The 26,522-nt window shown below is 39.0% G+C and overlaps 6 protein-coding genes across 14 annotated transcripts; 3 read left to right on the top strand and 3 right to left on the bottom strand.

The window, feature by feature from the left end:
• Window positions 1–442: 442 nt before the first annotated feature.
• Window positions 443–19,466, bottom strand: Vrp1 (Verprolin 1). 8 transcript variants are annotated; one of them, XM_089260645.1, is made up of 10 exons: window positions 19,297–19,466; window positions 18,778–18,933; window positions 7,281–7,647; window positions 6,933–7,192; window positions 5,372–5,595; window positions 4,646–5,074; window positions 4,249–4,421; window positions 3,724–4,121; window positions 2,361–2,694; window positions 443–1,013 (listed from the first exon to the last, which is right to left on the bottom strand). In XM_089260645.1, the coding sequence occupies exons 3-10, from the start codon at window positions 7,645–7,647 to the stop codon at window positions 682–684; spliced, it is 2,517 nt and encodes an 838-aa protein (XP_089116771.1). In that variant the 5' UTR covers window positions 18,778–18,933; window positions 19,297–19,466; the 3' UTR covers window positions 443–681. The 8 variants fall into 8 exon arrangements, with proteins under 8 accessions (XP_089116771.1, XP_089116772.1, XP_089116770.1 ...); XM_089260646.1 differs by having other exon boundaries at window positions 18,778–18,954; window positions 19,297–19,445; XM_089260644.1 differs by having other exon boundaries at window positions 19,005–19,435.
• Window positions 9,267–10,547, top strand: LOC115564524 (microfibril-associated glycoprotein 4). Its single transcript, XM_030388918.2, has 5 exons — window positions 9,267–9,426; window positions 9,488–9,537; window positions 9,593–9,660; window positions 9,717–10,248; window positions 10,311–10,547. The coding sequence occupies exons 1-5, from the start codon at window positions 9,340–9,342 to the stop codon at window positions 10,519–10,521; spliced, it is 948 nt and encodes a 315-aa protein (XP_030244778.2). The 5' UTR covers window positions 9,267–9,339; the 3' UTR covers window positions 10,522–10,547.
• Window positions 11,251–12,579, top strand: LOC108657670 (microfibril-associated glycoprotein 4). The gene is made up of 4 exons (XM_030388919.2): window positions 11,251–11,425; window positions 11,488–11,549; window positions 11,613–12,117; window positions 12,209–12,579. Exons 1-4 carry the CDS (start codon window positions 11,313–11,315, stop codon window positions 12,363–12,365), a joined length of 837 nt encoding a protein of 278 aa, XP_030244779.2. The 5' UTR covers window positions 11,251–11,312; the 3' UTR covers window positions 12,366–12,579.
• A 160-nt stretch (window positions 19,467–19,626) lies between the features above and the next one.
• LOC115564521 (shugoshin) lies at window positions 19,627–21,229 on the bottom strand. 2 transcript variants are annotated; one of them, XM_089261598.1, is made up of 3 exons: window positions 21,074–21,208; window positions 20,678–21,014; window positions 19,627–20,623 (listed from the first exon to the last, which is right to left on the bottom strand). In XM_089261598.1, exons 2-3 carry the CDS (start codon window positions 21,005–21,007, stop codon window positions 19,889–19,891), a joined length of 1,065 nt encoding a protein of 354 aa, XP_089117724.1. In that variant the 5' UTR covers window positions 21,008–21,014; window positions 21,074–21,208; the 3' UTR covers window positions 19,627–19,888. The 2 variants fall into 2 exon arrangements, with proteins under 2 accessions (XP_089117724.1, XP_030244770.2); XM_030388910.2 differs by having other exon boundaries at window positions 20,678–21,229.
• Window positions 21,230–21,240: 11 nt separating this feature from the next.
• LOC115564523 (meiotic from via Salaria 332) lies at window positions 21,241–23,364 on the top strand. The gene is made up of 2 exons (XM_030388917.2): window positions 21,241–21,804; window positions 21,860–23,364. Exons 1-2 carry the CDS (start codon window positions 21,367–21,369, stop codon window positions 22,787–22,789), a joined length of 1,368 nt encoding a protein of 455 aa, XP_030244777.2. The 5' UTR covers window positions 21,241–21,366; the 3' UTR covers window positions 22,790–23,364.
• LOC108652815 (Golgi matrix protein 130 kD) lies at window positions 23,350–26,261 on the bottom strand. The gene is made up of 4 exons (XM_089261596.1): window positions 26,066–26,261; window positions 24,969–25,991; window positions 24,401–24,913; window positions 23,350–24,341 (listed from the first exon to the last, which is right to left on the bottom strand). The coding sequence occupies exons 1-4, from the start codon at window positions 26,120–26,122 to the stop codon at window positions 23,559–23,561; spliced, it is 2,376 nt and encodes a 791-aa protein (XP_089117722.1). The 5' UTR covers window positions 26,123–26,261; the 3' UTR covers window positions 23,350–23,558.
• Between the last annotated feature and the right edge of the window lie 261 nt (window positions 26,262–26,522).

The following is a 26,522-nucleotide window of genomic DNA, read 5'->3' as shown; positions in this document are numbered from 1 at the left end:
TAATTTGACTAACTTTGGTCTAGATTCAAATGCCACTAAGTTTTATATACAGATTAAATATAGTTAATATGTGTATATATGTATATAAATGTATGCATGTATGTAAGTATATTTGTGTGTTAGCCTGGGAAGACATTAAACTTAAAGTAAACAGCAAGAGAGCTGAGTGAGGCCGTTACAATTTGAAGCGTGGTTCAATTGAACATTTTCAATGCTTGCATTTTTTAGCACATTTTTAAGCCAGCTGTTAAGCTCAATAAGTTGGCTGCTGAATGATTCAATTGAACATTTACACTTGTGACATTTTTTAGTACATTTTTTAAATCAACCGTTGCCATCTAAAACGAATTCATTTCATATCTACTCTTTCGACCACATTTACAATGTGTACATACACAGGCATGTGTCTGTTACATACATACAAAAACCAATTTTGTGCATCTGCATTTGTTTTATGTCATTATTGTTCTTTTTCTATTTTATACACTTTACAGGGACACTTGTCACATTTGCATTTGCACACATTCACACACACGCACACCGAATTGCACTCACGCATATACAAACTCGATACAATAACAACAGTAAGGACTTGCACGCTTACACTTACACACGCACACAAATAGGTATACATATATACAAAGCTTAAACAGGGATAGAAATTTACAGTTATGTTTACAATTAATAGACCGTCGAATTGTGCGGCACATTGGGCGCCGGCTGTGACTTTGGCCGCACACTGACAGTACTTGTAGCGCTGCTGACGCCGACGCCGACGCCGCCGCCTGCTGCGCCATTGCCGCCATATAGAAAACTGGATTGTCTTATCACAGACACTGTAGCAGCGGCAACGCCTGCCTGTGGAGGTGGTGCGGGAGCGCGATGTTTTTTGAGTGGCGCATAGGCGGGCTTCAGTCCCGTTGTGGGCTTTGCATTGTTGTTGCATGTAGCGGTACTGTTGTTGTTGTTATTATTATTGTTGCTGTTATTGCTGTTGGGCGCCAAAGCGGCTTCTGCATTTCAAGCGTGACAGAGAAGGCATTTAACGTAGGGGGAGAGAGAGAAAGAGAGAGAGGGAATGATATATTTATATATACATACATACAAAGACTGTCATGTTGTTGTGTTTGGTTTTTGTATTTAAAGCTGCGCCCGTCACTTAGGCAATGAAAATTTTTACAAGCAAGCAACAAACACAAATGTTTAAGGATCAGGAAAGAGAGTAGAGGAACAGCAGAATATGGAAGACAAATAGGACGCGTGTAAGAATGTAAAATAATGTACAAATGTTTGATGCATATCAAAATTTCAATTTCATCTTTGCTTTGTTTATTGTTCATAACTTCAAATAAAACAATAATGTGCTAAAATTAAATATTCATCAATATATAAAAAACTATACATTTTGTGTTGTAGATAAGATATAAAAGTACAAGTACAAAAAATATCTATGTATATATATGTTTTAATATTGTATATGCAAAGCCGATCGTAGACAAATACATAAAAGTAAAACCATGCGCTACAAAAGTGTATAGAAATAATGCTGTAGGACTTGAACATAATGCGAATCGAGACATGTACATAGATAAGAGGCATTTTAATATTTAAATATGCTTTACTAAAAATAATACATAATATGCGTGTGCTTAGTAATAATATCGCTGTTTTCTTTGTTAAATAAAATAGATATATGTATGCATAAGAATATATAGTTAAATATATATATATATATATATATATAGATAGTATATATAATAATATTTATATGCATATTAACAAAATTATGTGGAATAAAGCTATCAACTTTTCATAATTATAAATATATTTTAACATTTTTAAACAATCATAAATTGTAACGTTACATTTGATAGCATATGTTTCATCTCTTGATGTGTGTTTGTATATGTATGTGGTGTGTGTGTGTGTGTGTGTGTGAGTGTGTATAAAAGACAATTTAAAATTGCATCGTTGTATTTCGTTTCAATATTTCACATCGAACTAAAATGCTACATTAATATGTGTGTTTTTCACTTATAAATAATAATAAAAAATAATAATATTATGCAACTTTTCCAATATAATAATGTATATATATACATATATATGTATTCATTATGTAACAGCGTTTCATGTGTGCATATAACAATAATTATAATAATAATAATAATAGTAATAGTAATAATAATAATCAGAAACATAATCATGTTATTATTAACACGGCGCGTGGAGTGAGTTTGTTTTGACAGTAGAACCAACCCACACACCCAAATATAAACACACATACACCGAAACACACACACACATACATACTCACACTCATGTACACATATACATATACATATATATCCTTTACATACCATTGGTTGCCTTAAGCGAGCGACTAGGATAGACTTTTTGTATATTTAGAAACGGAGGCGGTTTCGGGAACTCGGTAACATTATGAAATCTCTTGCCAAACTTTGCCTCCAAATCGATGACAAGTCGACCAACTGATGCACTCCCACCCACTCCAGTTCCAGCTCCAGCTCCGGCTCCAGCTGCTGCTCCGGTTGCCAGGCCACCGTTGCTGCCAAAATTGTGCGTCGCATTGGCCATGTGCGTGGGCGGCGTAAGCGGGGCATTGGCCCGTATAGATGAATGGCGTTGGGGCGGCACTGGCGCCTGCTGCTGTTGCTGTTGCTGTGCTCCACCCTGCAATCAAAAACGAGATGCATTAAGTTGCCAGCCAAATTAATGTTAGATAAGCTGAAATTCCGTTACACTGCGCCTTTGATTGTGCATCAGCATTGTTGTGAATAGCCTTGAGATTCTTTGCTCTGCTTTTACTTTGAGTGTGGACAGTTGCCTAATCCTGCACAGCTTCACATAATACGTGAAACCACCACTGAGTTGCGTGAAGGACCAAGAAACTAAATTGCACTTTAAGCCCACACAAACAGCACAACAAAACAAGCGTGCGATGAGCGACAATCCGTATCGAAGCTGTTTGGGTCACGTATTGTTGGAAAATCCATAAAGGTTGTGAAAAGCTAACGGTTTGTGCGCAGCGGAGAGCAAAGAGAAAAGAGCGAACGCGCAGAGCGCAACGCAAAGGAACCAAAATGAGAGCAAATTCTGCAGTGGGCGAGTGTCAGACAGAGAGAGAGCGAGAGAGAGAAAGCCCTAATGTTACTTTTGTGAACTGTAAGAAATTCGTAAATTAGTAATAAATGGCGAATTTATTTTAGTCAGTGATGACGACTTTTTTTTAAATTTGTCTAAAAGGTTTAAAGCAATTGCGCTCTTGAGCAGACTACATTTTCTGTTTACATTAAGTTCAATTGAACGGCTCACTAAGTTGCATTGCTGAACTTGTTTAGTGATCAGTGAGCGATGCAGTTCAGTTGGATGTGAACTTTGCTCTTTGCATATTTATGGAATCAATCGAGACCAATCGATTGGCTCAAATGTTCGATAAGATATTCATCTGCCACTCGTGAATGAATAATTGACCAATAAGAGTCTTCAATAAATTTTATGGTTTATGTACTGAATAAAAATATCGATATAAATTGCGCTGACTAGAATTTCCGCTTCAGTTTTTTTTCTATGCCATCAACTCTAATAATCGTTTTTGCAGTGTATATTAGCTTAACCTAGTACAACATTTGTTCTCAGCTGGATTACCTTTGGCATATGCGCCAACTTGTTGTTGACTCAACTCTACTCTACTCTACTTACGTTGCTCGACTGTCGCATCGGTGGCGGGGGCGGCGGGCAGCTGCGATGGGGTGGCAGTGCTGGCGGATTGATGGGCCCACCATTGAGTATAATGGGATTGACCTTCTCACGCATTGTCGACGACTTTGGACTGGCTGTGATGCCGCTGGGCGGAGTTGGCGGCGTTCCGCTGCCATTGACGCGGAATTGGTCGCGTAGAGCGGCCACGCTGCTGCAGCTGCTCGAACTGGAGGGCGGCTGCTGCAACGGTGGCGGTGATGGCGCCGGCGTCGTAATAGTCGCACTCTGCACCAGCGCCGTATTCACAGCACTGAACGGCGCCGCAATGCTGCTCAGATTGCTGTTCGAAATGCTGCGCGATGGAGTCGGCGGCGGCGGTGGCTTCACCGAGGGACGTGCTGCGAAAGGAGAGGGGATTAGAGATGAGCATAAAGTATTCCGTATAAAAAAAATGATTGAATAATTTCCATTTTAACAGAAATTATACTCGGATAATGTATTGGTATATAAGGACGGAGCACTTACTCTTTGGCGGATTGGGCGCAGTGCGAATGCTGCCCGTTATGCTATTGGTGCTGCCACTGATGCCCTCGCTGGACTGCAGCAGCAGCGTCTGCTGAAGCGGTGCGCGCATTGTGCCAAAATGTTGTTGCGTCGAGAAAACGGGTCCATTAATGCCTCCAGCAGCCGGTGGAGATCTGAGTGAGAGGAGAGAGAGAGAGAGATGGGAGAGAATGTAGTGTGTGAGAAATCATGCGAGCATTGCGGGATTCAAGCTGTGCAGGACTAAAGCTGTAGCCAAACTCCAAACCAAAGGCGCGCATCTAAGGCAGCATTAAGCGTGGTGCGTGGCCCAGAGGCCAATATGATGTTTATATAAACAGTGAGAGAGAGAGAGAGAGAGAGTGGATGAATGCTATACCTGGGTGACTTCATGCTGTGATGTCGTGCCACCGCTGGACGCTGATGCCCATTGGCTAACGCCAGCTGCTGCAAACCCGGCGGCTTTGGCGCAAAATTTGGCTTGCCAAAGCCAATTGCTGGCTTCTGTTGCTGTTGCGCTATGGGTGGTGTGGGCGTGGACGCTGGCGAATTATTACTAACACCACCACCAACACCACTATTGCTAACAAAACTACCGGTGCCACAAGCACCACCGAACAGCGCTGACTTATTTGGCGCCAAATTGCGCAGGCCGCCTCCTGCTCCCGCTCCCGTTCCCGTTCCCGTTGTTGACGCCGTTGTTCGATTTGAGTTTGTTGCTGTTGCGGCGGTTGTTGTTGCGCTTGTTGTTGTTGTGGTTGTTGTTTTTGTAATTGAACTATTTACAAAACTATTGCCTAACGAGATACTGTGTACAGGTATGTATGCGTGTGTGTGTGCGTGTGGTGTGGTGTGGTGTGGTGTATTTGGACCAGGAGTTGTTAACCAATTAAAGTCCCGGCAAAGAAACCAAAAAACAAAAAATTTAAAATTTTCAGAAAATTCATACAAAAAGAATAAAATTAGAGAAATACAAAAATATAAAAAAATTTAAAATTCAAAAATTGAAATACATATATCAAACATACGTAATTACAAACATTCCATTTCCAGCCCGCACCCAAGCAGGCATTTCGCCAGCTGGCCAAAATGCGATGGAACTCACCTAAGATTAGCCGCTTTGCTCTTCACGTTGCCGCTGCTGTTGCTGCCGCTCTCCGAGAGCGTGGGCGATGCGGCTTTTACCTTGCCATTGCCAATGGCACTCGCTGACGCTGACGACGATGCCGACGCCGACGCCGACGTCGACGTCGTTGATGATGTCGCTGTGGGCGTTGCAGCTGCTGTGCGAGGTATGTTCATGCGTTCCAATATGGATTCGCTGGAGTTCTAATGGAATAGATCAAAGCAACAATTGTTTAATGTGTGCAGAACAGGAATAGCGAACGGGTTATACAACTAATGTAGAAATGTATGGCCAGTCATTATAGATAAATCTTTCAATTTATTGATCAAGCTATGCTCAACTTGGAATGTCAGCTTTATTATCTAATAATATTATTATTATAATATCTGGCTAATGGTTTAGCTTCTGTAAATTATGATAATGATGATGATAATGTACAGGAATCTTTTACAACTCTTTCACAGCTTTGCTTAAGCAACTATTATTAATTAAAATACTTGAAAAAGTTTTGTATATACATATACTTTGACAACTTGGATCAAGCGACTATTATTAATTAAACTTAGATAAAATGTATTGTATATATACTTTAATTTACTTAATTCATAATTTTCCAGAAAGTTTTATTTACTTAATTCTTAGGTTTCCATATGGTTTATTGTTATAGTCATAAAGAAGGATTGTTCTTTTTTTCAGAGATTTTATTCTATGATAATTTATATAAAAATACTATATAGTCCAGTTATAAAGACGCTCAGGGCAACGTCGTTATATCTGGAAGATGCTATAGCCTTATAGGTTTGCTCATATAAGTTTCCCTGGGTACCGTGCGGACGCTATAAGCGAAGTCACTCTAGACGGATTCTAGTGTAATTAGATTATTATAAAACTACAAGCTGGACTTGGCCGTATGTCTAATTAGATCACAATATTTTAAATTCAATTGAAAATTTGATGAGACTGAGCTTTAACAATGCTCTTATATATATTCTAGACAAATCAACTAGTCTTGACTCAAGACTCACTTGACTCACTTAATAGATTTCTTGAATCAGCATGGATTCTTTACTAAACTTACTCTGTAAGTGAGGTGTTTATTTATAAGCAACAAAGAGTTTCTACATTAATATGAATACACTTCTAGTTTCAATTAACTTACACTTCTCTATAATCTGATATCTATATATATACATTAAATATAATCAATTTATGTATCTCCTAGCTCTTCCATCAGTAATTCTACTTGCTCTACATGTACATCTATATATACATATATACATTAAATAACTTTAATTTATATATCTCCATGCTCTTCCATCTGTAATTCTACTTGCTCTACATCAAACATCTCTAATTCCAAATTCTTTGCCTTTCCTTACTTTAGTAATTCCTTAATTCACTCTAAGAGCTCTACTTTGGCTAATTGCTCTATTAGTAATGCTCGCTCGCCTAATTATACATATATACAAATGAAAATAGTTCTGCCTCTGTGTGGGTCTCCCTCTCTCTCTCTCCCTCTTTCCCTCTCTGTCTCACTCACCTTTGGCGGCTGCGGTGGTGGTCCGCGATTTGTTCTCAGATTTGCTTCGGTTGCATTGATATGTGTGCTGTTGTTGCTGTTGCTCGACTGTGGTTGTTGCTGCTGTTGTTGTTGTTGTTGCTTTTGACGCTTCAATGTTAAATGCTTGGTGAGCTCCGTATTAAAGTCCATGGGTCCATTGCTGGCTGCTGCGGCTGTGGGGGGGCTATTGCTGCGTGTCGCTGGCGACGACGCTGCCGCTGCCGCTGCTGGCGCTGGAGCTGGTGGGTGTAAAACGGAAATCAATTGAGCAACAGCAGACATTTGCATGAGCTATTTCATTAGAGTTTCACAGCTTCACAAACTTACCACGAACTCCGTTCACTGGCTTCAGCTTTGGCATCTGCGAGAGGCCTTCGAAGAGGCCGCCCAATTTGGGTGCTCCATTGCCCATGTTGTTGTTGTTGTTGCTGCTCATGCTGTTGTTGTTGTTGTTGTTGAGGGTGCGTTTCGTGGCTCCAGCTGCAGCATCGCCATCACAGACACGCCCCGACAGCGCTGGCCCACTCTTGTCCACCGTTGTCGTCTTGCGCAGCTTGGTGCCCTTCTGTATGGAGTTGAGTAGAGCTGAGCGTGGATCCGCTCCACCTCCACCACCCAGCTTGAGGCCGCTCAAGCCCGGTGGCGGTGGCGGTCCTGGCGGTGGCGGAGGACCCGGTGGTGGCGGTATGGCCATCTAAAAGACAAGAGGCAATACACATAGAGTTATTAGGCAGGCTAAATTATGTGAAAGCCAAGTTTACTTTGTGGCTCGGAGCGCGTCGCATTAGACGCATTTTACGCTTAACTTTGCGGCACAGACTCTAGACCAAGACTGAAGCCGAGGCGGAGGCCACAGACTCAAGACGCGCTCAAGCCAGCAGCAACTGTCGCCACCCACACGCTTTAATAACTCAGTTTCTATAACTATTATATGTGAGTATATATATATATATACACTATATATATTTATGTCTTGTCTTGTCTTGTTTTTTTTTAGATTGACGCCTCGATAAAAAAGCAAGAGCAAAAACAAAAACAATAAAGCAAGCGCAAACAGTCCGTAAAATGAATGCCAGACGCTGCACAGTTTGACAAGCATTGGGCGCATAGCTCCCACAGAATCTACAAAATGAAGCCCACGTGCCTAAGCATATACGAACAGATACACATACATACATACATACACACATAAATCTCATGTGAATCGGAATACAGATTGATATACGCACGCATATATAAGCAATTGAGATTTATGTATAGTTCCTTACTTTTAAATGGGTTCATTTCTCGTTTTACTTTAACAACAAATATACAATCGTTTGTTTATTATATAAATAACAACAAATGTATATACACAATATTAAGGCGAGTATATTGGCTTTCTATAACGTCTTTCTGACTAGATTTCTGCCGATTTCCACTGACTCTAGAGTCGTAATTCCCATGAAATTCAAGTAGTTCTATTGTAACTTAAGATTTCATATTTATAGAAATATGCATATATTTATTTACATATTTATTAACAGTCGTGCAATCTCCTCCCATAAATAGCTCCACTCTGGGCTCTATATATATTTTATTTTACCACACAAACGTTAATATTTATGGTGCTAATATAGCTATAGACTTGTTAGTTTTAGTATGCATATAAAGTCTTCCACAATATCAAAGTTTTCTGCTATATCAAAAGTGTATAAAAATGTCAAGGCTAAATGGGTAAACCCAGCGGAAAAGTCTATATTATCTATAGTTGAAGATCTAGGCATTTAACAAATGTATGAATGTCTAAATCATCTAAAGATTTGCATAAAAATTATATATCTATTTCAAAAAGAGGCAGAATTATATATTTATATATATATATATATATATATATATATGAATAGAATATATGAATATATATATATATGAATATATATATATATGAATAGAAAATGTGATATATATATCTATATATGTATGTGATATATTTATATATATATATATATATTTATATATATTTATATATATATATATATATAAATATATATAAATATATATATATATATATAAATATATCACATACATATATAGATATATATATCACATTTTCTATTCATTTTTGTAATATATATATAGTAAAAAAATAATAATAATAATAATATCATTTAATAATATATTAAATAAAATATTAAATGATAATATACTAAAAAATATATATATTATATTTATATGATATATATTTATTATATTATATTCATATTTATAAGAATAGTAAATTAAGCTGATGATTGTTATCATGTTGATCCCTGATCTATGATTTATTAGCTAGCTGATAATTGTTTTTGATAATACTACATATAATATAGCTGTCCCAGTGCAATTTACACTCTGAATAGTTGCAAAGATGAGGCTCATTAGAACGAACGTAGGAACGTTGCTCTTTTCAATATGCATATATTTTGCATACATCTATGTCGTAAACAATGCTCAGGTAAAAATGTTTATAGCTAGTATATGTACTATTAAAATTAATTATAAACTATCTTCAACAGTGTCAAGATCTGGCACATCCCATAGAAACAATGCACGAGTTGGTTCTTAAGTATGTCAAGGGAGAAGGAAATTACATTTTAATACAGATCGAAATCTTTTTAAAGTCTACAGGAACAGCTGGAAGCACTGAAAGCATATGTGAATCCAAATAGTTCCACTTCACCCAGGGATGGTAAGAAATAATCTAAAATTCACAAATATTATGCTATTTCTATAGACAATTTATAGAGAGAAGCTATCCTACATCCTGCTTGACGTCCTCCTTCAATGAAAGTAAAATTGACAATGGGATTCGTACGATTAAAGTACCAGGTATGGCTCCCTTTCCAGTAGCCTGTGATAACTGTTTGGCCGGATATGGTTGGCTGGTGATACAGAGGCGCATCAATGGCAGCTTGAACTTCTATCGAAACTGGGAGGAGTACAAGCAAGGTTTCGGTAGGCTCGATGGCGAGTTTTTCATTGGACTGGAGAAACTGCGTGCCATAACTGCCTTGGAGCCCTTCGAGTTGTATATCGTCTTGGAGGACTTTAATCGAACCACGCGATCAGCGAGATTTGATGAATTCGCCATTGGCAGCGAAGAGGATGACTATGCGCTCTATGTCCTGGGCGCCTATTCGGGAAATGCCGGAGATTCGTTGAGAAGTCATCAGAAAATGAAATTCTCGACCTACGATCGGGACAACGATCGAGAGTTCCGCAGGAACTGTGCCTTTGTCCACGTGGGTGCCTGGTGGTACAATAGCTGTGTGGACAGGTAAATAATCTATTGATAACTCGAGAGCTGTATGATATATATTTCTCTGCTCTTCAATTTAGCAATCTCAATGGGCAGTATATTGAGGGCGGCAAATATGAGGAGAATCTCTTCGCACGCGGCATGTGCTGGAGAGCCTGGCGTGGCCACAACTATGGCTACAAATTCACCCAAATGATGATCAGACCCAAATGCCGACACTTTCCAGCTACCTTCAGGAGCCGCAACAATACAAGGCAACACTGCGAAGCATTATCTCAGCCATTGCGATAGGCTTTAAGTGTATTCCAATCATGTTATTTCCTGATTTCCTTAGGCATATATTCATATGTTTTTGAAGTATGTTTTTTTCCACAAAATTTATTCCTAGTATACTATTTCCTACATGGCGTAAATATATACATAGCTCTATATCTATGTGCATAATTTGACCTATGTTTTGTATTCTATTCGTTGCTGATAAGAAATTCTAGACGTTAGCAAATCGGAATGCGCAAGGTGAATCGCTGTAACGAGGTCTAAAGTATATATTCTATTTAGTAATACTCAATCATTTTGTACTCGATTAAATATTGATTCATATACTGAATTTGGTATTTAATTTTTTCTTTTTACTAGTGCTTTTTTATTTAATTTAATTTAATATATTCAATTTTTTATATATTTAATTTTTTATGGTATGTACATAATAAACTAAATATATATCTATTTTTTTTTATCTATATATAAAATGTTTTTATGGGCTTATAAACATTATGCATAATAATTATATGTGAAACACAGCCTAAACTATTTTTAGGCAATCCAAATTAAGCTCGACAAGGGTAATATCATAAAGCTAGTCAGAGGTCATAGGAATATATACCCACATAATCCATATAATAAACATTTATTCTCATTTTTTAATCTGACTAGAACAACCCAATATACCTCTTAACCACGCAAAGTACTGGGTATAATTATAATCAGATCTCACTTTGAATTCAAATGTGAATGCATCTCTTACAATTTAGTCTTGATTATGAGATGCTGGAAGAAGATCATATTAAAGATCAGTTGAAAATATGCACTATATATACTATATAGTATTATTCCTTTGTGGAAACTTTACATATCATGCCGAAAGTTCAAGTTCAGCAACAAATATATACGAAAATGCTGAACAACTAATTTCAAGGTATTTTACTTAATTCGCTATTTTGCAAATAAATAAAAAACTTTCTATATATGTATATGAAGTTTGAAGAAAGAATTGTCTAGGCTGAGAGCAGATTTGACAGCACAAAAAACTGAAGAAACGGGTAAAGTGCGACCATATATTAAGTATTATAGAGTCCATATAACTCGTTTATCTATTGGTTTAGCTCATCCCCCATCATGCCTGGCGGCTATGATCAATACAGATGGTATATATACCATCTGGGTGCCGGGTCTGAAGCCTTTTCCTGTGGCCTGTGACACGAGGATAGCGGGCGCTGGCTGGACAGTGATCCAGAGACGTCAGGATGGCAGTGAGAACTTTTATCGCAGCTGGGCTGAGTACCAGGCGGGTTTTGGTCAACTAAATGGCGAATTCTTTATTGGTCTCGAGAAGCTGCATCACATAACGAATGCCGAACCCTACGAGCTATATATACATCTGGAGGACTTTGACGGCGAGACTCATTATGCGAAATACGATAGATTCCTGGTGGCAAATGAATCTGAGTCATATGCGCTGAGTCAATTGGGTAAATTTACTGGGGATGCTGGAGATTCGCTGAGCTATCACGTGGGAAAAGCGTTCTCGACATTTGATAACGATAAGACCGGCAAGAACTGTGCCCTGACTAATGTCGGCGCCTGGTGGTACAATCAATGTCAACATAGGTTAGTAAATACACCGTTTATTTTATTTAATATTATATTTGTTCACCTTTCACTTATAACTAATATCTCTCTCTCTTTCTTTCTTTTACAGCAATTTGAATGGACAGTATATGGCCAGCGGTAGCTATGAGAAGAAGCTAACGGGTCGCGGTATTTGCTGGAAGACCTGGCGGGGCTACGATTACGGCTATAAGCGCACACAAATGATGATAAGGCCAAGGTGTAGGAGCAGCTTCAGCCAGAGCTAATTATTATTATTTATTCAATTTCATTAAACACATTCAATATGCAAAATAACAACAAAATAAGCGATCGATTTGCCGCTGAATCATCGCGTCGGAAATCTTGATCAGTTTTAAAGCTCTTTCAGCACTTTTTGTTTTTGTTTTTAATTTTTTTATTCTTTTTTTCGGGAGGTTTGTTATCAACAAATATAAACTTTTTATTTACGTTTTGATTATATTTTGCGCTGTTGATTGTTGTTGTCACTGTTGTTATTGCTATTGTTGTTGGCTTGACGTTTGCTTTTGTTTTATGTTTTGAATTTTTTTACAACAATAACAAAAATGTAAACGCAATCGCGAAACGTGCGTTGCGCTCCGTTCGCGAGTCGAAAATCAACTGAAGAACGGCAACGGTCGCGCATGCGACGCCAAAGCAAACAGAGCGTGTGAGTGAGGGAGTGCGAGAGGGAGAAGGAGAGGCAGCATGAGCCAGTCACACAGCAGGAGAGCGAAGTGGGAGAGCGTCATCAAGTCTACGCAGAGGGAGAGCGTAAGCAAGAAGACTACGTAAAGGGAGAGCGCAAGCAAGCAAAGCGAACGTCAGCTCTGAGGGGGAGCAGTAGCAACAACAACAGAGCAAAGTGAAGAGCGGAGAAGAGAGCCAAAGCAATTCATAAAATTAGCTGTTAAGGTCGACGCGGACGCAGCTAAAAACGGCAAACGGCAAACGACAAAATCAGCGTCAGCCGAACATTGCTGTGACGTCAAGCATCGAAAAATGCAGTGAGCGAGCGCACGCCACATGAATGGACAAACAGACGGACGTGCATACATAGATAAAGACAAAGATGAAGTTAAAACAAAATTGCAAAGAGTAGCCGCACAGCAATCGAGGCGCAACCGCATTTTAGCACCTGTCTCTCGTCTCTGTTGACAAAACGATGTTGATCGGTCAAAGCGAAAAAAAAACTTAACTGTAACTCTGGGCTGTGCGTATATACATACATATGTGTGTCTGTGTTTGTGTGCCAATCTGTGTGTGTGTGTGAAACGTGCGAAATATTTGCAGTCTTGCTTCAGAGCTTAGCTTGAATCATTAAGCCTGAGCACAGTGGTACAAAACTTCTTAGCATTGAGACACGATCAGGCATGATTCATGCTTCGGCTTAATTCCGTCTATAAGTGGCAGACGGGATGTCGTTTAATTGAACAGCTGCCACGAATGCACAGACAACACAACTCATTGAAAATTAAACGTCTTTAGTCATGCAATGCAAATACATACATACATATGTATGTACATACATAATATGGTAAGAAAAATATGCATACATATGTACATTTTAACATTATCTCCTATCACCTCTATATGTAGATAAGCACTCTAAACTTCTAGGAAAGACATTTGTTCCTCGTTAAGTAAGCTTTACCTTTACCCTAGTTAGTTACATCAATTAAAGAGAGCCGATCAAGGCGTTGCCACACTGTTCATTTTTGACGTTGTGGGCGGGCGTTTTGCGGCTTGACAACTTACGCAATGTTTGCTTTGTATTGTCTTACAGACGAACCACAAGACCTGGGGGCCGGGGTCTCAGCTCTGGGGCCTAGGGCTGGGACTGGGCGTGCATTTCAAATAGGCGTGTTAACATAATACAAGCAACACACATCATACCATTTGACTTGCATAACGGACAATGGATATTAGTTTTTGACAGGGCGAATCAATTTGTGCACACGTTTCGGGAAACATTTCCGCCGGAGTGGTGGAGAATCCATTAAATGTGGCCAAAACAAACAAATGCGTGATCTAATGATTTGTCGAAATTGAATTTGATTTTATGTCTATGTGGGCATACTAAATACACGCCCAGCGAAAAAAAAAAAAAACAACAGCCACAAATTTGGGGCAATTAAGCTGATGACAGTTTAGGGCAATCGAGAAGTTCAAAATGGGGAAGGGCGAAGTTAACAGTTTGTTTCTTCTTCTCTTTTTATCACACACTGAAAACACACCTTGAATTAAGCGAATGGAATGGACTTGAAAGCCAGGATAACACAGCAATAAACTTAAACTAAAGTTAGAGACTGACCTAGTTTTTGGAGTGGTTTAGGATTTGGTATATTATGGTATATTATGACACTAGACAATTGTCTTTTAAGAATACGAATACTCCATATCTCACTTTGTAATATAGGTAATGGATAATGCAATAATATTATAATCTTAATATCATAAAAACTTTTGTCTTTAGTTGGTATAGCCACTAGATCATCATAAGTTCTTCACAAATATCAATTTTCATTCATTTTTTTCAGCGACAGAGTATTATGCAGTCAGTCAATTATTTACCTTACCTTACAGCATGACTCACTGCACAAACCTATATATTTATTGAGCCAAGCATACAAAAACATAAACTGACAAACATCAATCGGCAGTTTAGAATGCAGTCAGTCAATGAACTTTTATTGAAGGCCTTATCTGACTGATTTAATCCGAAATTAAACTTTTATGGGCGGGCCCTACCGATTTGTTTCGTTAAATAAATTTCTATATACAAAATAAATATACATATATTCACATTTTGTATATTACCCGTGGTACTTCTTTGCCGTGAAAGTTTACGATAAGTTTGCCGAGTTCTAGATAAGATATACTGACTATACAAATGCCGCGAAGCTTAATGCCTTAAAATTTTCAGCAAATTATTCAACGTGATTCATGCGCTCACATGAAAAACCGAAAACATAAAACAAGTTTCACAGGCATTTTCAACACTTACATGACAAACTAGATGAATAATGATGAATAACAGTTTCTATAAATCTATATCCTAACCAGAAACCTCATCGGGTGATTTCTCAAATAAAATTCGAGCAACTATAGTATGCCTATTAAGCTTCCATTAGAGGAATTCTTCGAATCTGAATCAGTTCTGCTAACAATAGACAGATTTGTGCAATCTAGTAATCCAGATCGAGCCAGTCATAGCACTTAGATGACAGATAAGCCATAACCTGGTTTGCAAGCTCTACAAATGTGTAATTGGATATATTTAAAACATAATGTGGTAAGAACTGACGTTAATATATATATATAACTAGATCGGCTTTGTTTTTGCTGCTGATCAAGATTATTATTATCTATGATATATTAAGCATATCTGAAATGGTTCTGAGATTCTGGCTCTGAGATTCTAATTTGAAACGGATGAGTATATACATCTATAAAATACTCCTCCCCCTCACTTGTAGGACACGTCACTGTCGGCCAGGGCATTTCATAGTCGACCACACCCAACTAGAGCACTCTTACTTATTTTAATGTGGATTAAATAATAAAATCATAAAATCTCAACAATAAACTTTCGCTTTCAATTTCTTTTTCATTTCGTGCTTCACTTGCTCTTGTTTAACAGACTTGGCCATCAGCCATCCAGCTATCAGCCATCATTCATTGCCCATTGGCCATTGCCCATTGGCATTGGCGGCTCCACTCGCAAAGAGCAGCCGAATGAACCGTCGAGCGACCGTTGCTCGGAGTAAATTAGCATTTCAATGTCTGTCGTTCGCTTTTAATTGAAATTCCAAATGCTATGCGAATGATAATAATAATATGTGACTGCAGTGCAAAACATTTTACACAGATGAAACTGTTATGACATCAGAGAAATGTATACACACATACATAAATGTGTCTATATACATATGTATATGTGTCAACTTGTATGCCCAATGTACCTAGAGATCGAGATGTTTAAATACTGAGCACGTACGCAAAAGCAACAGAAATTTGTTTACAATATATCTGAGATCATTTAATAAACAGCCTCAAGAGAGCGGAATATCATAATAAAATAAATGAAAATTGAAATCTTGATGAGCAATCGCGGATTCGAGCTGCCTGACTCACTGAAAGAATAACATTCATAAACTGGATATAAGTTTTATATCAAACTAAAGCCAATCAACTTTATTAAAATATAATTAATTTAAACAAAAATCAGTTTTTTTCTATTATCTTTTAATTTTTAAAAACATCTACAACATCTCTACAGTACAATAAATATATATATAATAATAATAACATAAAAAATTTATATGGTATTATAATTAAAATGTTATTTCATCTTATATACCAACTAATCTCACTTTCTTTGCACTTTTTAGGGTATTTAAGGTTCATCTGCTCTCATTTTCATTTCTACTCATTAAGTAATTGTGAGCTATCATATCACATATCAGAATACATTATGCTCTACTCTATTCAGTTACAACAAGAACAACAACAATCGCAATAAATGGGGCTCATTGTTGGTTTTATTAAAGTGCGGTTTCCAGCACCGTCCCACAATAATACTACTTAAATAACTAATGCAAAAAATAAAAAAATAAAAACTGCAGTGTTGACATGAGCCCAATGACAACAACGGTGTTGAGTTTACTCTGGCTGGGGTTGGGTTTAGCGAGTATCACAACAACAACAATGACAACAACATCCATGATGTAAACAATCATTGATGCAATGAGTCATAATACAACCTCCACTCGCATGGAGGAAGCGAAAGGCACCAAAACTGTTTGTTTACTTATTTATTTTATACCCTCGATAATATGGGAAAGGCTTGACATTTTAATATTCATAATCATATTTCACATATAAAATACAATAAAAATAATTTGAAATGCTTACTTAAAATCTACATTTTGTCAGCAGCATTCTAGGGTATGTCCACTTCTATATGTACATCATTTTAACAGTTAATTCATGCACCTAAGGTGCAGGCGTTTCACTTAACTATGATTCAGAGCAGATCGCGCATAAGGAAGTGCATTATTTACCGTGTTTATAACTAACCTAGACGATGTGAACGGACGTGCCAATGAAACTTAATGTATTTTCTTTTTGTTTTCGTCTTTTACAACACTTGGCGAATGGCCGACGGCAAGGTTGCTATGCAAATAAGACAGGACACTCAATTGTCATAACTGCAGACATGCTGTCTCACTCGCACGCACAACATGCTTAGTGCGAGCGTGTGGCTGTGTGGGTGAGCCTGTGAGTGCTTTTGTATGCTTGTGTGTGTGTGCTGGTGAGCTAACAATAGAAAACGTTTACGGTGCTTGCATCAAGTGTTGCGTGTGCCGCAATAGACCTCCTACCATGAGTTGCTCTACTAAATGACATTGAACTCGTATATGACTGCAATTTTTTTATATGTACATACATACATATATATAAATATCAATATAGCCTTAAATTATTAATAAAACTTTATGGAAAAGGAACAGATAACTCATAGCCAACTCAACAATTTCAAGAGAAGCATTCTTACATTTGCATACATACATACATACATATATACATAATACATATGTATATACATATGAATATCTTTCCTTGCTTATTATAGTTAACCTGTTAATTGTTATTGTTGTTAGAGGGATTCATCTGATTTGTGAGTTGTGTTCATTGTTGTTTCGTGCTGTTTATTCGGTTCAACGCTCTCTGCCATAATACTTAACGTACTTTCATACATACATACTTACACAAATACATACATATGTTACATGCGCGTCTATGTGTGAGCGTATTTACTTTTGTGCAAGTTTTTTCGCGCCTAACCCAACTTAAAACCCACCCCTGCGCAACGGCATATTTGCTAGTGATGGGGCGCATTGCACTTTTTGTAGGTCAGTGCTGGGCCGTTTTTGTTTTTGTTTTAAGCATTTGTTGTTGTCGGATTGCTTTCGTCATGCGACGCGTGCAACGTTTTGCCCTAATGTGATTAAAGCAAAACGATAAATGGCAAAGTGATAAAAATCAAAGCACAACCAAAGTTTATTGCACTGCTAGCAAGTGCCGGCTGATCGCAATGGATCAATAGGATTTTTACAATGGAGTCTAGAGTAAAATAGGATTTTTTAAAATCAATTCAGTGAAAACATATTTACTTGCAATTGGGCAAACATACATATATACTAACAAACAATAAACTCTCAAGCTGATATGCCTAGTTTAATTGTTTGCATGTGAATGTAAATTATTTGGCACACACATTGTCGTCCACTTGGAGATAAGATATCATAGGCGTAGACTGCCCAGAAACAAAACCGATCAATTTTTAGTGTCCCAATAGACATGTGTACATAATAAATTCCCCACGAATATAAAAGGGTTTACATAATATGTTGTATTCTTATTTTCTATACATTCTCCTTAAGAAATTATACGAAAATATAAGCAAATGCATATCGATATTTCATACAGGAGCAGAGATCAGGCAACACTTTATCGATATTAACTGTCAATATTAATTTTTATATATTTTTTTTTTCTTTATCCATTTTCCTTAAATCTGAGCCTATATCTATGTATATGTACATTTAAACATATAAACAATCTAAAAACAGGTTAATTTACAAACAAACTCACCTTGAAGCGGTTTGACAGCTGATTCGTTGTTGTTATTGCAATGATTATTCTCGATGTTGTGGCTGCTGGCGTTGTTGTTGTTGTTTTTAGCGCGAGGCGAAAGCCTTCCACTTACACTTGGCGTTTGGATTTTGCGTCACTTTCGGTCTTAAATTTCTATTAATGCAAACAAAGAAGCTATAAATGAAACAGATGCGGCGCAGTGATAAAACTCTGCTAACTCATACATTGCCCAACGTTTTTGTCGCAGGTGTGCGTGGTCAGCAAATTTAGCTAATTTTGTGGTGTGTCCGAAATTTACTACATTAATTTAAAATATGCCCGATTTGAATCAAAATATATATCAGCAGAATTAAAATTTGTCAGCCAAACGTGCCAAAAACGGATGAAACTAAGTTTGACTAATAGACACATACACACACGCACGTAAGCACACACACACGCGCATACACAAACGAGCAAATTTTGGACTGCGATATTTGTGCTTTCTCTGCCCGCTGCGTTTATACTTAAGCGCACATTGCATTAGACGACATTAGGTTGACTGCATTTTACGCTTTTTATGCATTTTCCATCTTTGGCCAATTGCTTCATATCGCACTTCTATCCCGTATTCGTGTTGTTGCTTCGCATTTGTTAAATAAATACAACCGTGTACCACTTATGACTGTGGCGGTTGCACGATACATGTCGATAGACTGCGGGCGATTTTTAACGTTAACATGAATTTTAAATAAGTGTTGATAAACTGTATATTCAAACTAACAGAGCGAATCAATGTTAACACAAATTTAAATAAATATCATAAATAAAAATTATAATTAGTTCATAACTTAACATATTTTGGGGTTTTTCTAAATTTGAACACATGGAATCACAAATCATTTTTGCTTAATAGAGTTTTAACGTACAACGCAAACTTTCAGATAGACAATTAAATTAGTTGCTTTAACTTAAGGAAATCGCTTGAAGTACAAACTTTCAAATAAATATTCTATGAATGGATATAAACTAGTTTAACAAATATTGTTTAGAGTGTAAAGGCTCAATTAAAATCATAACAGGAACATATAGTTTTTCAATAAATAACTTAGCTATAAGCAAAATATTTTCATTTGTTTTTGTTTTCGTTTCGAAGTTTGGAACGACAGTCAGGTTCCTTAAGTGAGCTTGGCCGACAAGTACGCCTAGGACGACCAAACGTGGAGTCTTCCATACTAGATTCGCCTGTCTGACTAAGCACAGAACTATTGAAAATTTGCTTCTGCTTATGAGGAGTACTGTGGCCTACGGGTCGATTAGTCATGTCACTCAGGGCGCGTCGCGGCGTAAGTGCATCCGCATTTGAGGACGTGCGTGGTAATGTCATCTGTATCGGTGACCTTGCTTGAACGGCATATCTCATATTCTCTATCCGTGGCTCCTGAATGCCAGCATCTGGCTCAAGATCTAGAATCAGTTTTGTAATTCTTTGATGTCGCAAATTGTATTTTTCAGTCTTATTTTCAGTGTTTTGCGATGGGCTGCACCCTTCTGTGATTTCTACTCTCGGAGCGAGCAAAGCTCTCTTCTGGTTATTGGTTACATTGCTCGGAGGCAATGGAGATATGCCTATGGTACTGCCAAAGGCTGACGATGTCTGCAGTGTCTCATTGGATTCCATGGAAGAAGCCCAAGTATTGTCTTCACTATCGCTTTCTTCGCTAATAGAGTATATTTGAGGAACAGATGATGATAACTGATCAGCTGATTCTTGTTCTTCCACCTCTGGAGAGCTCATGTTTACGTTCAGCTCCACCAAATGTCGTGGCTCTGGTGTTTTCCTTTTGGATGGTATCTCTTCATTCTGAGGCAAAAACAAATGTATTAATTTATAAAAGACATATAAATATCTACTTACGCAGGGACTCATTGTAGTCGTGCTCGTTTCGCTTGAGTCACCTTGCGAAGACTGGCAGCTTGAGACGCTCCTCCGTCTCCTTCTGATGGGAGATACAGGCAGAGATCCTTGAAGTATTCCACTTGAACGACGAAGCTCAGAGCAAACTTGTCCATTGTTGTATGAGCTGGACCTGACATTTTCTGATGCATTTGATGATTGCGATGTAAGGGGGCATTCTACATGACTACATAAATTGATGTCCAAGGAATGGAGTAAAGTTCTGATAGCGCATTTCAGCTTCTGTTCATTGTATTGAGCGTCAGCTAAGCGTAATTCACGTTCTTCCATAAGTTGCCTTTTAAGTACAATTTCTGTTTTCAACATTTCAGCGTTAGTTATTCGCAGAACTTGCACTTGATCCATTAATTCAGCGTTTAGCAGTTTATATTGTTGTTCCATTTCAGCAACTTTAAATGTTTCGATGACTACAGAAAAACTAAAAAACAAAAGCGCTATGGAGAATGGCAATAGCAATTTCGATAACTAAATACCAAATGTGTAGTATCGATGTTTGCTTTTCGGACTATTTAGATAAATTATCGATACAGCATTTTATTTGTGTACTAATCGATATTATTTCAAGCATCGACGCCAAACTCAAAACTAGCTTCGTTGTGTTGTGATATATAAAAAGAAATGTGAATAAAATGGAGCAGTACAAAATAATAAATGCTGAATTGATGGATCAAGTCCAGAGGCAGCGTATAACTATTGCCGAGATGCTGAAAACCGAAGTTTTACTGAAAAGGCAGTTACTGGAAGAACGAGAAATACGCTTAGCTGACGCTCAATACCATGAACAAAAACTGAAATGCGCTATTAGGACATTGCTTCATTCCCTAGACCTAAATTTAGATAGCCGTGAAGACAACGAAGACACATCTCAAACATCAAAGGTATCAGAAAATGTCAGGTCCAGCTCATACAACAATGGACAAGCTTGCTCGGAGCTGCGTCGGTCGAGCGAACGACTTCAAAGAGCTCTGCCGGTGTCTCCCACTAGAAGAAGTCGGAGTAGCGTCTCAAGCAGTAACAATTCGCAGGATGAGCCAAGCGAAAGGAACATGACTCCAATGAGTCCTTGTGTAAGTAGATATTTTTATATATTCGAGAAATGAATACATAATTTCTGTGTTTTAGAATGAAAAAGTAACAATGGTGAGAAAAACACCAGAGCCACGACATTTGGTAGAGCTGGAGGCAAACATGAGCTCTCCACAGGTCCAAGAGTCACCTGAGCCAGCGCATCCAACTCCGACTCCGACTCCGACAACTGTAGCTGGCTATATGTATTCCATTATCGAAGAGAGCGATAATGAAGAGAGCACCTTATCTTTGACCGTTGATTCGAGTGATACACTGCAGAAACCATCTCTAAAACCATCTGAGACCATCTGTAGTATGGAGGCTTCGCCATTGACCCTTGATTCGAGTGATACACTGCAGAAACCATATCTAAAACCATCTGAAACCATCTCTAGTGTGGAGGCTTCGCCATTGCCCCTACGTGATATGACCAATGTCCAAAAACGACGACCGAGGTTTGTTTCCAAAGAGCAGAGTCCATCGAAAGAAATTTCTCTCAAGACTGAGAACCAAACTTCACTCGATCACAGCGATCAAAATTTATCGAAGACGATGATAGGAGAGCGTGAGAGTGTCGTATGCAAACAAGAGCCGAGCATAGAGCATGTACGAGCTGCTGCTAAAAGCAGTTCACCAAACCAGGTGACATTGCCGTGCTCGTCTTTAAGTGCGGAGCCTACGCTGACGCCGCGCCGTAGTCATTTGAATTTCAGCAGTTTCAATGGCATCGCTAATCGACCAGGGGATTGCAGCACGCCGCGCCAAGACGAAACCACTTTGAAATCAAATTGGCAACGCGCCTCTACAAAGACAAAGGGAAAACGCACGAGAAGCACTGCCACGACTGGCATTAGTCTGACCCGGACGGACGACACCAGCATCGAGGGCTCCATAGCCAGTCGTGCTAGGCGCAATTGTCGGCCTAGCTCGCTGAAGGAAGCCAGTCTGCGCACCAAACTGCGCAACGACACAAAAACTAAATGAAATTTTGTTTGCCTCTTGGAAATTGTGCTTGATCAGTAATGCATCAACTAATCTTTTCATGTGTAGTTATATTTCCTATTTAAATCTGTTTCCCAATCACTTTTATCGGATATTGATTATTATTGATTGATTACTATATATATTATTATACTAATTTCCTTTATCAATTGACAAGTTCCAGACTATCCATTAAAAAAGTGGATCCATATATAGATTTAAATTGGAATTACTTTGGCAAAGCATGGCAACAACGATAAATGTAAAATTGAGCGAACTAAGAAATATAAAAACCATTATCAACTTTTTAGAATCAATCTCTAATATGCCCAGGCTATAGTTGTTGAATCAAAGAAATTTTCATTTATATATGCACGAATTCTATATTTATACTATATAACTCAAACGAATCGCTTTTTATCCCATTGTCTTTATATTTAGGGAGTGATAAAAATATAAGCAAGCATATTATACAGCGAAATTAATAAATACAAAATTATATTATATAGAAATCATTTCACAATTAGACACCATATATATCAAACATTTGTATAACATACACATAAATTTTAAATATATTTTATTTATTTTGTTTTTTTAGAGCTATAGCCAAAGTTTTTTGCTTTGATTAAAGGTTATTCTTGAAACATATACAAAAAAGAGTGTATAGCCTATACAGAGGCTGGTCGAAGCGAAAACGCGATTACGCTTAACAAATAATTGCACTTTGAATACAATATGTTAACATATGCAGTTTCTCATTTGGCCGGGCTCAGACAACCTCGAACTTGCCCAGGCAGCAGTTGAGATGGTCCACGGCCTGGCCACCGGCCTGTCCAGTGCTGGGCGCCTGTTCGGTATTGACTTTGATTTCCGTTATAATGTCCTGTATTTTGTGTATAATCTGCTGAGAGTTTTCGTTCTCTGCTGGCAATTGCTGTTGCTGCTGCTCCGGCTGGTTGTTAACGACAGCTGCTTCGGCTGGAAGATCGACGGCTAGACCAAGGCTACCCACCAGTTTGTTGAGTGCATCGATCTTTTCGCGCAGCTGCTCACGCTCCGCCTTGAGCAGACGCATCTGCGCGGCCTTCTCGTACTCGCGCTGCTTTAGCATGCGCCGCTGGGTCTGATAGAGAGCGATGTATTCGCCGATGGTTTCGGTTTCGCTTTGCAGCTGCAGTACCAGATGCTCCAGGCTCTGCTTCTCCTCGGTCAGATCTGCAACTTTGCTGATGAGTGTGGTGAAGCGGGATTGCAGCTTTTCCACAGCATCGGCTGTAGGCAGCAAGGGAGTCTCGCAAGTGGACACTTGATCGCCGTGGGAATGATGATCATGATGATCATGCTGATGATGATGATGATCGTCACCATGCTTATGCTCATGATGATGATGATGATCGTCGCCGTGCTTGTGCTCGTGATGATGCTGATGATCGTCATGATGGTGTTTATGTTCATGCTGATCCTGCTCATTCACATGCTCCACAGCGCCCTCGGCTGTATCAGTTTCAGTCATGGACATTTCGCTTAGATTGTTGCTATGATATACCTTGGCCTGTAATTAAGAGCAGAAATGGTTATTCATTTGATTCCAATTGGTCAGTCTCCACTCACTTCATAGTGCCTCAATCGATCCACCTGCTGTTGCAGCATTAGCTGCGTGCGCTGCAGCTCGACGTTTTCGTGCGAGAGTCGTATCATTTCCTCATCCTTGAATTTGAAGCGCTCTTCATTCGCTTTTAGCTTCTGCTCCATGCTGGCATAGTTCTGGCGCATCTCACGATTGGCAAACTCCTCGGCATCCAGTTTATTGACCAGCTCCAACTTATCATTGGTCAGCTGGACAAAACGTTGCTGCAGCTCATCCAACTGCTGCTTCATGTCCATGTTCTGGCTGAGGGCTCGCGAGGCGGCCACTTTATCGGACTCCATCGTGGCCAATAGCTTCACCTGATCCCCCCGATCTGTCTGCAGTCGTGCCAACTCCTGCTCCAACTCAGCAAGTCTGATCTCCTTCATTTGCAATTGATCATCCTGTGATTTAATTTTCAACTGAAACTCGTGTCGCTCGAACTCCAAATCTCCAATTTTCTCCTTCAACGCAGCTAACTCCGCACTCGACGCCGTCTAAAAGTTGACCTCAGTTAAAGGCAGCTGGAACACTCTCTAGAGAATCACTCACCTCGGTCTGTACTGGCTGGACTGGTTCGGCTTCTTTCATGGCTGCTTCCTTGTATTGTGCTTGCAGAGCTAAATTTTTTTGTATATCACGTTCGAGTCCGCTCACATGCTCGACCAGCTGGCGCTCGCGCTCCTTGAGGTCGGCTGCCTCCTCGGTCAGTTCGGCGTTGCGTTCCTTTAGGCTGGCCACATAATTCTGATACTGAATTGCCGCCTGCTCCTTGTCCTGCGTTAGCTGTGATACCATTTGCTGCAGATCGCGTATTTGTTGCTCATACATATACTGTGTTTGGGTTAGGGTCTCGACGCGGTTGTCTGCATTCACATTCGACTCGTCCGAGAGCTGACGAATGCGCAATTGTGCCATTTCCAGTTCATTGCATTTTTCGGTGTGCTGCTGTTGCAGCTCGTCCTGCTTCGTTTTGAGCTGCTGCACCTGAGCCTCCAGCTCACTGAGATGCGCCTTCTGGTCCTCGATTTGAGCACTTGCCACCGCCAGTTTGTGTTGCAGCTCAGCGTTTTGATTGCGTTGCTGTCCAGCGCTACGTTGCAGCTCCTGGCAATGCTGCTGCATTTGGTCCAGTCGTTCCATGGTCTGGCCATGCTCTGTGCGTAGCTCCTCCAGCTCCAATTCCCGCTCACGGCACAGATGCCGGCTCTTCGTTAGCTCCGTATTTAATTGAGCCTTTTCTGCAATTAATACTTGAATTGTTTGCAAATTTGCATCGCTTTGCTGTCCGTTCAGCGGCCAAATGGATTGCACTTCTGTTTCTGGCTGTAGTGTCGGCATCGTTTTCTCGGAAAAATACGCAGCTGCCGAGGGCATTTCTGGCATTCTCTGCTCCAGTGTTTGCTGCGTCTGCGCCTCTCCGCTTCCGCTGCCGCTGCCAACGCCATTGCTTGAGCTTAATTCGCAATCGGAGCGTTCGGATAAATTGCTGGCAATGCTTACTGTTGACGAATTGGATTTAGTGCCAGTGTTCTCCTCAATGTTGTTGTTGTTGCGTTGCTGGTACTCTTTCAGCTACAAAACAATCACCAAAATCAATACAAGGCAATCTGTGTTGGTGTCCACGTCATGATGTTTTTTCATTTTACCTTTTTACGCGCCGCCGCCAGTTTCTGGGCTTTGACATCTTGGCTGTCGTCCGGCATGGCCAATGGGGCAACTCTAGCAGTTCAACTTTTTAACGCCTACGTGCGGATTTATTGCAAATCAAATTTAAATGAAAATTTAGCTCAATACGACAGACAATCTATCGTATCGATATGTTACGAATGGTTAATCAATATCGATAAATCGAAATATATATATTTTGATTATGTTCAAATACATGAAACTAGTTCTTTAAGCTCAGTTCGCATAACTAACATGGCTCCAAAAAAATTGGGGGTATCCTACAATCGCAACAGGAAAAGTTAATATGATTCACAACAAGTTCATTATATAATAATAAATTTGCTGACATTATTAAGTTAAAATAAATTATGTATATTCAAATATTTATTCGAGCCAGTCAATAAACATTCACAGTTCTTTGTGAAATTATATATT

Source organism: Drosophila navojoa, chromosome 5 (genome assembly GCF_054131105.1).
Source record: "Drosophila navojoa isolate 15081-1374.11 chromosome 5, UAZ_NAV_1.0, whole genome shotgun sequence".
NCBI lineage: Eukaryota > Metazoa > Arthropoda > Insecta > Diptera > Drosophilidae > Drosophila > Drosophila navojoa.
This window is presented reverse-complemented; position numbering and strand designations above follow the sequence as displayed.